The sequence below is a fragment of the Meles meles genome, chromosome 6, assembly GCF_922984935.1.
Source record: "Meles meles chromosome 6, mMelMel3.1 paternal haplotype, whole genome shotgun sequence".
NCBI lineage: Eukaryota > Metazoa > Chordata > Mammalia > Carnivora > Mustelidae > Meles > Meles meles.
The window spans coordinates 142,456,143-142,472,024 of record NC_060071.1 but is presented as its reverse complement, the minus strand read 5'-3'; the positions used below and the strand labels follow the sequence as shown (position 1 = coordinate 142,472,024).

Genomic DNA, 15,882 nt, shown 5'->3' with positions numbered 1-15,882 from the left:
TCAGGAGCAGAACACAGGCAGCAACCTCTTCGACCTCAGCCACAGCAACTTCTTGCTAGACACGTCTCGGAAGGCAAGAGAAAAAAAGGCAAAACTGAACTATTGGGATTTCATCAAGATAAAAAGCTTCTGCACAGCAAAGGAAATAGCAAGACTAGAAGGCAGCCTACAGAATAGCAGAAGGTATTTGCAAATGTCTTATCAGAAAAAGGGTTAGTATCCAAAATCTAAAAAGCACTTATCAAACTCAACATTCACAAAAACAAAAAATCCAGTCCAGAAATGGCCAGCAGACTTGCCCAGACTATTCTCCAAAGAAGACATGCAAATGGCCAACAGACACATGAAAAAAACCATATGCTCAACATCACAGTATCAGGGAAATACAGATCAAAACCACAGTGAGACACCACCTCATACCAGTCAGAATGGCTAAAATTAACAAGTCAGGAAATGACAGGTGTTGGTGAGGATGTGGAGAAAGGGGAACCTTCCTACACTTTTGGTGGGAACGCAAACTGGTGCAGCCACTCTGGAAAACAGCATGGAGTTTCCTCAAAAAGTCAAAAACAGAGCTACCCTACAACCCAGCAATTGCACTACTAGGTATTTATCCAAAGGATACAAACATAATGATCCAAAGGGGCACGTGCCCCCAGTGTTTCCAGCAGCAATGTCCACAATAGCCAAACTATGGAAAGAGCCCAGATGTCCATGGACAGATAGATGGATAAAGAAGATGTGGTGTGTGTATTCAATGGAATACTATGCATCCATCAAAAGAAATGAAATCTTGCCATTTGCAACATTATGGATGGAACTAGAGGGTATTAGGCTAGCAAAATAAGTCACGGAAAGACAAATACCACATGATTTCACTCATATGTGGAATTTAAGAAACAAAACAGGTGAACATAGGGGAAGGGAAGGAAAAATAAAATACGATGAAACCACAGAGGGAGACAAACCATATGAGAGACTCTTAATCATAGGAAACAAGCTGAGGGTTGCTAGAGGAAGGGATGTGGGGGGCCGGGTAACTGGGTGATGGGCATTAAGGAAGGCACACGATGGAAAGAGCCCTGGGTGTTCTATGCAACTGACAGATCACTAAACTCTACTTCTGAAACTAATAATAATACATTATATGGTAATTAAGTTGAATTTAAATTAAAAAAGTTTTTTTTTTTTTAAGATTTTATTTATTTATTTGACACAGAGAGATCACAAGTAGGCAGAGAGGCAGGCAGAGAAAGAGGAGGAAGCAGGGTCCCCGCGGAGCAGAGAGCCTGATGCGGGGCTCGATCCCAGGACCCTGAGATCATGACCTGAGCCGAAGGCAGCGGCTTAATCCACTGAGCCACCCAGGCGCCCCAAAAAAGTTTTTTTAAATCTCAGTATGTTTGATAGGGAAACATTTATGAGCAAAAATGAGTTGGGAGCCCCATGAGGCTGGGAGGGGCAACGTCAGTCTGATGGAGGTCCGGCCCCCCAGTCCAGGAGATGAGGGAGTGTCTGGGACTGCGGTGTGGTTCTAAGGGAGCCTGGCCAGGCTGCGGGGCACCCCGGACCAGTCACCCATCAGAGGAGCTTGCCTTGATGTTCCTGCTTGGTCCCTGGAGGGAGCAGCTGAGAGGCCCTGGGTCAAGCCCACCCCTGCCAGTAGACCTGAGAGGCAGATTCTCACGGCCCCACACACCGTGACATGGGCCTTGCATTTTCTCATTTTCTACTGAAAAACAACAATGAAAGAAAAATCTGGGAGCTAGCTGCTGTGAATGGCCCCATTTTACAAATGAGAAAACCGAGTCCTGGGTTCCCGGGCGCTAATGCAGCTTGTCTGAGCTCACACAGCTGGAAATGTCCAAGTGGGAAAGGGAAGGAAGTTACGCCGTCCAACAGCTCAGGGGGCGTGGTCGGCTCCGTGGCTCCCTGCTTCCGACCTCAGGGCCGCTAGCTGGCTGCCCACGGTCACGGGAGAAGGAGGCAGGGGCTACGGGCTACGGTGAGAACCCAGCCCCGCTGACCTCCAAGGCCCGGTTCTTGCCATCATGCCAGTGTCTTGCCAAGGTTCCATCCACTTGGACTTTCTTTGTCTCACCCCTGGAAACTGGCTTTGTGTCCATGACAGAAACTGTGCCAGTTGGAGCCGGAGGGGCGCGTGAAGGTGGAGCTCGTGCTGCGGGCGGCTGAGACCCTCCTGGAGTGCTGCCATGAGGACCAGAAGCCCGCGATCCTGGCCCAGCTGAAGGACATCAAAGCCCAGTGGGAGGAGACGGTCACCTACATGATTCACTGTCACAGGTAGGGTGGCTGAGGACCCTGCTGGGGACCCTCCTTGTCCACCACTGCACTGTCCTGGGTCCTCTGCCCAGGGGACATTTCTCCAGTCCTGGGATCACTGGGAACAGGGTGTCCTCTGGGGGTTTTGGCCAGACCTGCCTGCCTCTTTCTAATTATAATCAAGCTTAACGATGATAATAGACAGTGGGAGCCAGTCGTGTTTTGCCAACAATTAGTTCTTAGCAGACTTGCCACGTGTTCATCCTCCAGCAGAATGGCAGAGTGAAAATTAACTTGATAGCAATTTAGCCTAGATTGTCCACCTAGACCTGCGAGCCAATGAGGGATTGGGGGGGGGGGTGTTAAACAGACCTGAGATTGCTCCTTGTTCTGCTGGTGACTTGCTGTGTGGTCTTGGGGAAGTTACTTGACCTCTCTGAGCACCAGGTTCCTCCCTTGGATAAAGGTATAATCAAGTGATCCTTGAAGGTGTTTGAGAAGAGGGAAGAGGATGACAAATGTCCAGGGCAAGGCACTGTAGGCCCTCGGTCCGTGGGAGCTAACAGCGTCCCCTCCATCTTCATGAAACCAGACTGGGGAGTGGCTGGGCGACTTGGCCCGGTGCTGTCCGCTTTGCAAGCCCCTTCACTTAGAATTCCAAAGTAGTTCTATGTTGACTGGATCCATGGGACCATCTCCATGTTACAGATGGGGAAACTGAGGCGGGTGAGGAGGCAGGGAAATGCAGCCAGTTCGTGGCCCCTCTGAACCCACATGCAGGCCCCCAGTGCCCTGCCCCCCGCCCCCGAGCCGGGGACAAGCCCCCAGATACTCCTGTACTCTGGACCGCGTTGGGCACGGGCGGTCCACAGCCTCCCGCCGCTCTGTCCGCAGCCGCATCGAGTGGGTGTGGCTCCATTGGAGCGAGTACCTGCTGGCCCGCGATGAGTTCTACCGCTGGTTCCAGAAGATGACGGTGGTGCTGGAGGCCCCCGCGGAGCTGCAGGTGGGCCTGAAGGAGAAGCAGTGGCAGCTGAGCCATGCCCAGGTGCTGCTGCACAACGTGGGCAACCAGGCCGTGCTCCTGGACCGGCTGCTGGAGGAGGCGGGCTCCCTGTTCAGCAGGATCGGGGACCCCAGCGTGGACGAAGATGCCCAGAAGAGGATGAAGGCCGAGTACGGGGCGGTGAAGGCCAAAGCCCAGGTGCGTGAGGTGTGGCGGGCTCCAGCTTCACCCCTGCGTCCCCTTATCCGCTGCCGTTTACCCACACAGCTAAGCACTCGCTCCCTGGACATGCGTCCACCCACCCAGCCCCCGCCCCCGCCCACGTCCCTCATGTACTCACTGTGATGCCGCCCCCCAACACCTGCTCACCCGCCAGCGCCCGCCGTGCAGCGACCCGCCCCTCTCCTACCCACTCCCTGGCTGTCTCCCCACTAAACTGCTCCATCTGCTGTTGGCTCTCCTGCCCCCCACCCCCTGCCGCTGACCCTGCCCCCCCAGCCATCTCCCTGTGTACCGGTCCCCCTGGCCGTCTGTTGACTCACTCGTCTGGTTGTCTCCCAACAGGCTAACCAAGCTCATATTCCGTAATCCCCCACCTCTCCATCCGCGCACTCCCCCATCGGGCATCAGCCCACAGCCTGCTCACTCTCCGCTGTCCGCCACTGCTCACTCCGTGTCTACCTGTCACCCACCATCCCTCCGCGCACTCACCACCTACCCCGTCAGGACCACATACCTGGTCACTGCCCACCTCTCCACCTCCACTCTCCCATCAGCCTCTCCTGCACCGTTGGGACTCCCGGGCTGCCCAGGGCCCTGCACACATGTGGTGCTCAGCCCCTGTGCGCGGACTGACCCCTGGTCTGCCCTCTGCCCGCCTTCTCTCCTCTCCCCCATCCCTCCCTCCCTCCTGCCACCCTCCAGCCCTTCCTCCTCTGCTCTCTCTCGACCTCACCCTCAATCCTTCTGCCCATTCTTTGTCCCCATCCCCACACCTCGTTATATCCTTGCCTTTTTTTAGTACAGATTTGATTGATTGATTGATTGATTGAGAGCATGCAAGCAGGGGGAGGGGCAGAGGGAGAGAGAGAATGTCAAGCAGACTCCCCGCCGAGCAGGGTCCAATGGGCCCATATATCCTTGATTTTTAATCAGTCCATTGAATTACCAATTTCATTGATGAGTATTTCTAAAAGGAAATTGTAATTTTGTTTTATGATCTCCACTGTTCTTTCTGTCGTTGTGTCAGTGTTGCCCTCCTTCCGGATCCGGGCTCTACCTCTAAGCGTTCTCAGTATATGCAGTTCGCAATCGCCATCACGCTGTTCAGGTAGCTGAGGTCCTAGAGCCTGACACTGCTGTCCCGTTGGGTCTCCGAGAGGAAATGGGTCTCATTTCCTTGGGGACTTCATAGTTTTGAGCTGTGAGCTTGCCCCAAGCCGGACTCTGTCTGCAGAACCCCCCGGGGCTGGGACCTGACCCCTGAGTGGCCTGTGTTTGCCTCAGCCAGGCTCCCCTGGGAATTCACCTGCGTGATTCCTCTGTTCCTGTCAGTGCGTTCGCTGGGGAGTTCCTGTTTCTAAACTTGAGCCCCAAGCCAAAATTATGCGAGAGGCTCCTGGCTCCATACTCTGAAAGGTGATTGGTTTTTGTTTGTTTGCTTGTTTTTTCTATTTGTTTGGTTTTATTTTTATCCCAGAGCCCAAGAGGAAACCCAGACTTCTTTCTTGTATTTTGCATACGGGGAGATTTTTCTGGTTCACTCTTAGGGGTTCTGACATTTGGCATTTGCCTCCGCCTCCTCTGGGTCCAAAGTCCCACTTCCTCTTCCAGCCTTTGCACTAACCTCGAGTACACCCGCGAGTTTAGCAGTCTACAATCTTTGCTTGGGGTCCACGTGGTGTCGCTTCCCTTGGTGTGTGCACACATGGGTCTGCGTTTAAACAACGCTTTGTTAAATTACACGCGGCATTTTCGGCTGTCGGTTCTGGGGAGGTATTCAGGCTTTCTAGCCTGCCATATTGCTGGGTCCTTTCTGATTACAATTTAAGGACAACAGTCCTATAATGCACAGGGATCCCGGAAAACCATAGCAAGAACAGGACTCCCGTCCCCGAATGCTTGGGAAAGGACCTGGGTTCCCTCCAGGCTCTGCTGCTTCCCAGTTGCGTGGCTCGGGGCAGCTCACCCTACAAGCAGCCGGGCTGAGGACTGAATGAGTTACGGGTGAGCCCTTTGCAAACTGGCAGGCGGCCTCCCAGCAGGAAGGACACCTCTGCCCTGCTGTCAAGAGCAGTGAGTAAATAGGGACCATAATGGAGCCTGGGACCCAGCAGGTGCCAGGGGCTGTTTATGGAGTGAACAGTGAACGAGAGCCCCGCCCTTCAGCCTGGAGGCACACAATTCCCAAGGCTCCGGAGGGAAGGGACAGGAGGTGGTGAGGCAGCTGTGCTGGGGACAGAATGGACGGGCGGGCCAGGCGGGCAGGGAGCCTGGCTCTCCTAGGTGAGGCCAGTTGGCCCTCCCCAAGTCCCGAGCAGCAAGGGCAGTGATTCTCCAGGTCTGCCCCTGGGGCCCCGGCAGAGAAGGCACCAGCCCCCGTGGCCTCCTCGTTGTGACTCTACAGGAAACAGGTGCTGCTGTCAATCAGCAGACAGCCTCCGCAGCAGGCAGAGGACAGGAAATGGATCGTCGTTAGGTGTGGGGGTGTGTGTTTGTGTGTGTGTACGCACGTGTGGGTGTGTTTGGGGGGTGTGCCAGGGACCCAGTGAGCACCAGTCCACGCGTGGAAATGATCGCCTCAGAGATCCTCAGGGTCACTCTGAGGGCCTTCCCCCTCACCGGATCCGAAAGATCATAGAAAGCACAATTCTTCTTGGCGACGTCTGTCTTTTCTGAGTCTCTTCATGTCTTTGGCCTCACCGGGTCCTTCCAGCCTTCTCTGCGGTGGATAGAACAGGTTGCCTGGGCCCATTGTGCAGACTTAAAAAAAAAACCACCCAAGTGGCAGTCCCCACTCGCCCCCTAGAAAGACCCAGAAGGTTCTAGGCGACACTCGAGGCTCTACCCCAGCGGTGCCTCAGGTCCTGGCCCTGCACCCTTCAGGGAGGAGCCAGTGCCTCCACGGGTCATGTGGAGAAAGTGGCAGGCAGCAGCGAGTGGGAGGTTTGGAGCCCTTGAGGAGGGAACCTGTGTTTCCCTTGATGTCTGGGAGGCAGAGAGCAGCTAGCAAGGTCTGTTGGGCAGAAGCGTGGGGGCTCCCTTGTTTGCAGGGTGACCTGATCCTGCATGGAGAAGTGAATTCAGGTTGGCTTCCAGCTGCTGGCTGAAGCTCGCAGACGCTGGGTTTTCGCTTCCCGGCCACCAGAGCCTTGGGAGCTCTGTTCCCACTCACAGGGAGCCCTGTTAGCCCATGGTCATGGTGGGGAGCAGCTGCCTGTCTCCCCCAGAGCGGGCCGCAGCGGACCAGAGGTGCTGGCTGGGGAGGGCCAGGGCGGGCTCCGCGAGCCGTCCGAAGTTCTCAGCAGAGTGCATGAGTGCATTTGGCTGGGGCAGGAGCTGTAGCTTCCTCCAGATTCCAGAAGGGGCCTGACCTTCCGAAGACTGAGAATTTTTTTTTTTTTAAGATTTAATTTATTTATTTGCCATAAAGAGACACAGGGAGAGAGGGAACACAAGCAGGGGGAGTGGGAGAGGGAGAAGCAGGCTCCCCACTGAGCAGAGAGCCTGATGCGCAACTTGATCCCAGGACCCCAGGATCATGACCTGAGCTGAAGGCAGAGACTTAATGACTGAGCCACTCAGGCGCCCCAGGACTCAGAATTTAGTGAGCAAATCCAACTTTGGTGCTGTCCTTAGAGATTTAACTTCCAAGCCCAAGGTCCTCATTAGTGAAATGGGACAGAGCCCCTGCCACACAGACACCAACCCCCGGGACACACCCCAGCCTTGCAGCCCTAGACCACCGGAACATTCCGGAACTCCGTGCTAAGCAAGGTGGGCAACACTCCATGTCCTGGGGCCCCTGAGGATCCTTTGTGGTCCAGATGCCTCCTGTGCCCCTGCCGTGGATGTTGGAAAAAGGCTACTCCGGCATGAAAGGCTCTCCCAAGGCAGATAAGAAAGCTGTCCTGGGGCGGGCCGCTGAAACGCTCCTAACCCAGGGACGGGACGAGGCCAGGTCAGAATGCCCAGGGATCCAGGCCTATGCTCAGGGTGGGCCTCCGCGGCATCGTCTTCGTTCGCTCGGGCTGCCGTCGCACACCACCACGGCTCAGATGTATTTCGCACAGTTTTGTAGGTGGCGAAGTCCAGGATCAAGGCACTGGCAGGTTCGGCTCCTGGTGAGGGGCCTTTCCTTGGCCTGTAGATGGCTGCCTTCTTGCTCTCATGGCAGAGAGGGGGGACAGTAAGCTCTCTGCTTTCCCTTCTTCTAAGGGCACCAATCCTATCCTGGAGGCCCCATCCTCATGGCCTCAAGTGATCCTGATCTCAACGGCCCCACCTCCAAGGACCAACATGTTCAGGGATTCAGCTGCAACCCGTGAATCGGGGGGGTCACAGCTCCGTCTGTAGCAGACATTCTCTGCGTTAACACTTGCCTTTCCCCAGTGAAGAGTCCATTTCAACATTTCTCAACTAGTCGGTTGCTTTCACCCTCTGAAAATCCGTGTTTGATTTCCGATGCATTCATTAGCAAAGCCACCGGTGTTGAGGAGGACAGGAGGGCAGAGGCACTGTGGGGGCCACTCAGGGCTGTGGCCCTTGGGACCACCCTTGGAGGGAGAACCCGGGACTTGAGTCACTGACCAAGCCCTGAGGTGAGCTGTGGCGGCTGCCAACCCCAGCGCTGGGGAGTCAAGAAGAGAGCAGGCTGGTTGCCAGCGGGGCCCTGCTAGTTTACTACGAGGTGTTTTTTTTAACCACCCATTATGTTTTGTGAAAGGGCCAGGCACCCAGCAGCGTCCTCCTCCCCCGGCTTCCCCAGCCGGCTCTCAAAGGGGGCGTGTCCGTCTGGTATCTGGGCGGTGAATCAAAGCCGTTGGCACAGACCTACAGACATCAGTCCACGCTGCCCTTGTTAATTGGTTGGGTTTTGACATTCCTGACAGCTCCGCCCAGCACAGATGGTTTAATCGTTTGGTCTGATGCGGGAAGGCTAGGGAGGCCCCGTTTGTCACCCCTGTCATCCAGCAACGGGGCCAGCCCAGCCGTGGCTGAATGGTGCCCTGTGACCGTTCTGCCTGGCACAGAGCAGGTCTGGACGCCTGCCCTTCTCGGCCGCGCTGGGCTCTGGGCGCCTGCTCAGTATCACGGAGACTTTTATTGACTCTGCCTTCTCGAGCGTTGGCCAGCACCTCATTGCTCACCTGCAGGGCCGCTGGCCAGCACGTTCGGGGGAAGGGGGGGGACACTTGTCACCATCAGTGTCAACCCGTATTTATTCTCTGTTTGTTATTCCTGACCCAGTTTCAGAAATGAGGCTTTCCTGCAGACGGGGTAGCTCTTGGAGGGTTTTGATGGATGCACACGATCCCGCGGGAGGGGGGAGCCAGCAGGGGAGGTATGGAGCGGGTCACGGTCTCTTGGTCCATGTTTGGAATTTGGGCGCCCATTGGGCACTGCTGGTGATGCACTGAGCCTCGATCTGTTACTAGGAGGCTCCGGGCTCTTCACTGAGGGCCTTGGTCCCGTGCCTTGGTTTCCCCATCTCCAAAATGGGCATAGCTCCTCCTCCCTGTCCTGGTTGTTGCAAAGGTCTAAATGAATTACTATTCCTATTCCCAGGTTTGGTGAGGACTTTCTCAAAGGGCGGGGAAGTTTTCTGAATCCACGGGTCTGTCCACACTTGCTATTTGGGAACTTCTGACTTCGTTTCGGAGAGGGTCAGTGCCCTCCTGGACACTGCCTGCTCCCTGGCCAGGGAAGAGCTGAGGCCAGCCAACGAGGGCCTGTGGGCCCAGACCGCCCCATCTCCTGATTTTGTATAGCCTGCGAGTTGAAATGGCTTTTACCCGCTTAAAGGGAGGAAGACAAAAAGCAGAATCTTTCAGGACATGTGAAAATGATACAAAATTCATATCCCAGCATCCACATTTGAGTTTTATTGGAACACAAGCTTGCTTGACGGGTGTGTCTCTGGCGGGTTGTGAGCCACAGCCTAGCGCTTACGTAACTACCGTACCAGATGCCACGGGGCGGACAAACCAGAAAACATCCAGTGTCTAGTCTGCCCGCCTCTGGACCGGAGCCGGGATTTTGGAATCAGGCACTGGCCATTTAAATCTTGTCTAGAAGGCCCTTCTAGAGTCACATGACCTCCCAGCATCAGACCAGACACCGGCATAATGGGCGGGCTGGGCTCTGGTGGGAAGATAAGATCCCGGGTGCCCCCTTCCAGGCACTTAGAGGGTGCTCATGAGAAGGAAGTCCCCTCTTTCACTCTTCTTGGCTCTCCTTGAAAACGTCCCTCTGCTGGCCGCACTCTACGTTGACTTCTTCCTGCCATTAGGGAAGTGTTCATTCTCACACCTACCCTGCTCGGGGTCTGGAGAGGAAGTCAGCCCGGGGCAGCCTGGTGTGTAGGGAGCCCTTGGCTTGCCCAAGAAGGTGACAAGGTGTGGACAAGGCCAGGAGGGAAGCACAGGCCGGAGGGAAGGCCGCTCATTCAGCCTGGGGGGCGGCCGGCCAAGAGAGGAGGTGGGGCCTGGAGGTCAGCGTATCCAGACAGAGCAGCTTTCTTGCCCGCTCCCGCTCCGCTGGGTGTGACAAGAACACAGGGGACAGCAAGTGACAGGAGTCAAAGGCTCACGGGTATTAGGGGCTGACTAGCCACCCAGTGTGGTTCTGGGGTTCTGTGAGCTCTGACCCATTCAATCCCACTGCACCCCAGTGAGGTGGGAACTGTTGCTAACCACATGTATCGATAGGGAGACTGAGGCACGAGGCAAGCTAGGGTTCAGGTCATGGGCAAGGTGCTCCCGAGTGCAGGGTGTTGACCTCAGGGCCACATCGTGGGGTCCTGCCCTTGACCCATAGGCTATGGCCATGAAATCTGGGCCTACGGGAAATGGGGAGCCATGGAGGGTTTTAGAGAAATGGGGCTGTGATCAAGGGTGTGTTTGAGAAACAAGAGTCCCTGGGCACACAGGTCTTACAGCAGGGACACTGCTATTTCCCAGATGACAGCCGCCCTCAGGACACCATCTTGTCCCCGCCTGGTTAGAACGAGAGTGGGATCGTCTGCAAAGTGAGGTGCATACCAGCAACATCACCGTACCCGGGAGAAACGGGGGGGAGCCTCTGTTTATTAGCATGCCTGCAGACACCGCTGGCCCCATCTTGCCTTCTGGGTTTGAATGTTCAACTTGGCGCTTTCCTACCCAGGTGACCTTGGGCAAGCGCTTTCTGAGGCGCCTCTCTGTGCCTCAGTTTCCCCATCTGTCCAACCAGGATAATAATAATAGTGTCAGCTGATGGGGTGGTCAGGAGAGCTCAAGGAGATAATAATGCCCATGAAGATTCCTCGAGCAGTCCCAGCACCTCAGTGAGTGCTCCGGTGATGGTTCTCTGTAGTAAGAGTTGTTACAATGTGCCTGTCTTGAGGGCCCCCCCAGGACATGACAAGACAAAAAAGCCAGCTGTAGAGTTGACGGGCCCAGTGAAGACATGCTTTGACCAAGAGTCTCTTGGTTGCTAATAAGGTAGAGGAGAGCATCTGGGACCTCTTTGCCTCCAGCAGAAGGACAGAAGGCTGGCTGCCGTATCTCACACCGTCTAAACACACACACACACACACAGAAGCAGGCAGGCAGGCCTTGAAGACCACGGGCAGCCTGCCCAGGGGATCTTCGTAGGGGGTGACTGTCCTCCCCTCCCGCAGGACAGAGTGGATCTGCTGGAGCAGATGACCCGGGAGCATGAGCGTTTCCAGGCAGATGTGGACGAGTTCCAGCTGTGGCTGAAGGCAGTGATGGATAAGGTGAGCAGCTGTGTGGGACGCAGCTGCAAACTGTCCACCCAGCACCGGCTCTCCATGCTGCAGGTAAACTGGGCTGTGTCTCCATCGGAGGGGCCACGGAGGAAATGCTCCAGTACAGGGGTTCTGTCTGGGTTGCCGTGTCTTTAATAGGACGCCCTAGGGGCCACAGGAGATACAAAACCCAGGGCATGCAGACCCCCACATGGGGAGGAGCATGGACGCTAATAGAATATGTGTGGGAACTCAGCTGCTTTCTGGAAATCTCTGAGCCAGCAGGGCATTTGGAAACCCGAGGCCAGGGCAACGTGGTCTCTGGACCAGTGGGTCTCAAATAGGGGACATCCCAGCGATGTCTGGAGATGGTGCTTAGGGCTGGGGGTAGAGATGCTGCTGGTCTGGAGGGTGGAGGCCAGAGATGCTGTGATACATCTTGTGATACACACTGCAGCCCCCACAAGGGAGTGACCCCCCCTGCAGGTGTCAGAATGCCATAGTAAGGAACCCTGGCATAGGCATCAGGCCTCTGGTGGTGAGAGACTTGGTCTGTTCTGGCCTTCCTGAATGGCCGTGACCTTGAATGAGCTTCTCACGTCCTCTGTAAATGGAGTGTTGGATCACTGTCAGAAATTCAAGGATCATGTAAGTTTTGCCACAGATATCCAACACCTGTACCATTTATTTCATATTTGTACTTAAGGTGACTCTTTAAAATAAAAAAAAAATGAGCAATGACTCCAAAAAAATCTTACATGACTAGTATGAGAATATTTGCCAGACCTTATTTGTAATAGTCCCAAACTGAGAACAGAGTCAGATTTTAGTCAGCAGAGTATTAGATGTTGTGGAACAGAAGATATATATATATATATATATATATATATATATATATATATCATAATTTTAAAAAAGAGGTACTCCTATATACAACATGGAAGAATCTGGAGGGTATTTTACTGAAAGAAGCCAGTTTCCAAAGCTGATAGAGTCTGTGACTTCAGATACGTGAAGTTCTAGAAGCTTTGGGGATATTAGAAATTTTGGCAACAGTGTGGACCACAAGGGCATGAGTGTTTCTCCAAACCACCTGAACAGTCATGCTTAAGATCTGTATACTTGACCCCACGTAGTGACACTTCGAAAAACAGTACCATATTTGGAAGGCACTTTCAAACAAAATAGATTGAAAGGTGTTTCTATAAATGTGTTTTTCATTAAAAGTGAATGAACATTGTATTTGAAGGGAAAATGGAGGTCATTGTCATGAATGGAAGGCCAGCCCTCGCTCATAATTAGTAGATAACCATGCAAATGAATATAATGAAACCAAACAGGTCACTAGGCTCTGTTTGCCCCCCTACTTCTGAGGCTGCCTCTGTCCTCATTAAGAACGAAGATCAACATACACCAGAGAGGGTTAAAGACAGAAACACCCAACAGAGATTTTCTCCTAGACTTAACAAATGGGTATAAAAGGCAAGGGAAGGGAACCCTATCATCGCATTGCGAGTCAACCCCATTAAGGCAGACAGCGCACTCCTTGGAAAGGCGCCCTGGACCCTAACCTGGGAGTCTAGGGATGGGCGTTTAACGTGACATTCCCTATGGGGCAGATTCTCTCTCTCCCCCCTCATGTGTTTCTCCGCCTGCCCCCTGCCCCCCGCAGGACATCGCCGATGAGTTTCCGAGGGGTGAGACGTCCTTGAGGCGGCTGGAGGAGCAGGCTGCGGGCGTCATCCAGAACACGTCCCCTCTGGGTGCAGACAGGATCACCGAGGAGCTGGAGGACATGCGCAGGGTTCTGGAGAAGCTTCGAGTCCTATGTGAGGAGGAGGAGGGCCGGCTGCAGGGCCTGCTCAGGTCCATGGGAGCCTGTGAGCAGCAGCGGCAGCGGCTGGAGGCCGAGCTGGGAGAGTTCCGGAAGGACCTCCAGAGGCTGGCTGAGGAGGGCCTGGAGCCCACAGCGAAGGGGGGAACCGAGGACGACCTGGTGGCCCGCTGGAGACGCTACTCGGTAAGCAGAATTTGGCTAAGATATGGACCATCTGGGGGCCGTGTGTGCCTCGGGGCATCACCTTGGGGTATCACCACGTGGAGCTCCCTTACCTAAGGGGGGAGAATCAAGCTAAGCCTTAAGCACACTCACTCTGATTTCCCTGGACCTTCGCGAACCTGGATTCCCTGTGTGTTAATACACAAGTTGGGGGTTCGTACCCATTTTCCAGATGAGGAAACTGAGGCCCAGAGAGATTTCACCTCTCCAGCCCCGACCTGCCCAGGATCACACGATGACCCAGAGGGTAAATAAGACCAGAGGTGGATTGGCTTTAAGTTTGCCATTCCCTTGCCCAGTGATGAGATGTGGGATGGACCTCCTGAGCCCGGAGCAGGGAGAGTTAGGTCAGAGGGAGCGTACGTCCGTGTAGAGATGCTGGGGTTCTGGGGAGACCCCGCAGACAGTGCCCATCCTGGGAGGGTGGGCTGGCTTCCCACCCAGACAAGAGTACGCAGTCAGAGTGCATCCGCCTTCCTCCCGCCCGTGTGCACACTCAGCGGGTCTGACTTCCGCCCAGAGAGATTTTTAAAGGATTCCCACCCTCCGCCGCTCCTGTCTTCACTCACTCACCGGGTCGGCTCCCTGCTAGTGCCGCGACGGGAAACGTCTAACAGAAAAGCTGCCCACATCCCACCTCCAGTCTGCACTGTCGCTCTGTTTGTTTCTCTTCCTCTCGCCCATATTCAGACACATTTTTGTGTGGGTAGAAACAAGGCACATAGGCCTTCGGGCTCGCCGAGCCTCGTAGCAGACCGGCTTCCACTGCGGTGAGCAGCTCTGCCCAGAGGGAACCCCTTCCTCTTTAGAACCCTCTGCCCGGCCCAGGTGGAGGTGGCGAGTGCAGGGGTCAAGGGCGCCGGCTTTCAGGTCAGACCGCTGAGCCTGCATTCTCTTCTTGCTACTGGCGTGGTCTTGGGAGAAGTGCTTTAACCCTCAGTTGTATGCAGAACAGAAATGACCAGGTGAAAACTTAAAAAAATGTTTAGCGTTCACCTGCCAAAGCCAGTGCTCAAGGAGGATCAGCTCGGGAGGAAAGCCCTAGAAAGCCCTGCCACTGTCCCATCATGACGGCTCCTTGCCTGCGCCCAGCTGCGCATCAGGAAGCCTGTCCCGAGGCAGGAGCCTGACCACTTCCCTATGAACTCTCTGCCCTACCTGGTTCCAATGTCTTCTCAATTACAATCAAGTCGTGACTCACCGAAATCAATGAAAAAAGGAAGTTTGGAATTTATGACTCAACACTTCTGTTCTTGAGTGAGCACTCACACAGCTGCTGTTTGCACTAATCTGTGTTCTGTAGGAAGGAGCAGGCACACACACCTGACCTGCTCCAAGCCAGCCATCGGAGTTGGGGCGGGCAGGGGGAGGCCTGCCACGAGGCCCACGGAACCCACCGGGTTTGGCCGGGAGCCCCCGTGGCCCGGCAGAGCACGCAAAAGTTAAAGGCCGCTTGCTACACCTTGCACTAAGAAGGAAATGTGGACTGTTCCCTCTCCTGAGAGACAGGCGAACTTCAGAGAAGCAGGTGGTGTCAGGCCCCAGGTGAAAGGGCGATGTGCTCATCTTCAAACCGATGCGATGTAGTCATTGCTTACCCGGCGTGCTGAGTGCCGGACAGACTTCTGCGGGGGGCACTGCCATGATCCCCTTTTATAAATGGGGAAACCGAGGCATTCAGGAGTTGAATTCTGGCCCGTGGTTATGCCTTCTGCAGGTGGAGGCAGGGATTTGAACGTGAACCTAGACAGTCGGACTCCAGAGCACAGGCTTCTAACCATCAACTCCCGGTTTTAGGAAATTAGCATAGTGAGAGGCAAGGACCAGGAACGAGGACATTGGAGCTCAGATGGGCTGGGATCTCCTGATGTCTCTGCTGGCAGTCCCAAGAACCATCCCCATGGAGAACAGGGGCTGGGAGTGGTCTGCGGCATCCCCAGGAGGACCGAGCGGGACCATTCGTCCACATTTCAGGGAGACTTTTAGCGGCTGAGGTTGAAGTCAGAGCGGTTTAGTGTCTAACCCAGCCTTGACCGCAGCTGCTTCACACGGCCTCCCTGGTGGGCATCCCAACAATCCAGCCACTAAAGGTGCCCTCCTCATGGGTGCAGAAAGGGCACAACAGGGCTGGAAGAGCCCCCCGGCCCCCTTATTTCACAAGGAAGGCAGCTCTGTCTAATGAGGAGCATGGCTGAGCCAGGCCAGCATGTGGGGCGGCAGCCTTCCACCTTGGCTCCTTGTTGGTCGGTCCCTGGTCACTTGACATTCCTTGACCTGCTTGGCCCCACATTGACTCTTGACCGTCATGGGGTCTGGACGGGCCTTTCTCCCAAGGCAGCCCACGGTTCTGCTCCTCGCTGCAGACCCCTGCCCGGCGTTGGCCAAGGCTCTCTGGTCCACAGGCTGGCCGGCCTTCCGAGGAGCTGATGGGCGGGGCTTCCTCGTGACTGGCTGGGAAACTGCAAGTACACACACACCAGCTGTGTCTTCCTTTTCTATGAAAACACGCACAGATTTCATTACATTTACTTCATAACTGACCACAGACAAGAATAATTTGGA

General features: G+C 54.9%; 1 protein-coding gene across 4 annotated transcripts in view; it reads left to right on the top strand.

The window, feature by feature from the left end:
* Positions 1–15,882, top strand: part of SYNE3 (spectrin repeat containing nuclear envelope family member 3) — a 93,326-nt gene that overhangs the window by 42,415 nt on the left and 35,029 nt on the right. For all 4 annotated transcript variants that reach the window (XM_046007434.1, XM_046007435.1, XM_046007433.1 and 1 more), the window contains 4 exons: positions 2,132–2,304; positions 3,178–3,487; positions 11,172–11,333; positions 12,934–13,281. In XM_046007434.1, coding sequence (XP_045863390.1) covers positions 2,132–2,304; positions 3,178–3,487; positions 11,172–11,333; positions 12,934–13,281 — 993 coding nt within the window. The remainder of the gene's footprint in view (positions 1–2,131; positions 2,305–3,177; positions 3,488–11,171; positions 11,334–12,933; positions 13,282–15,882) is intronic.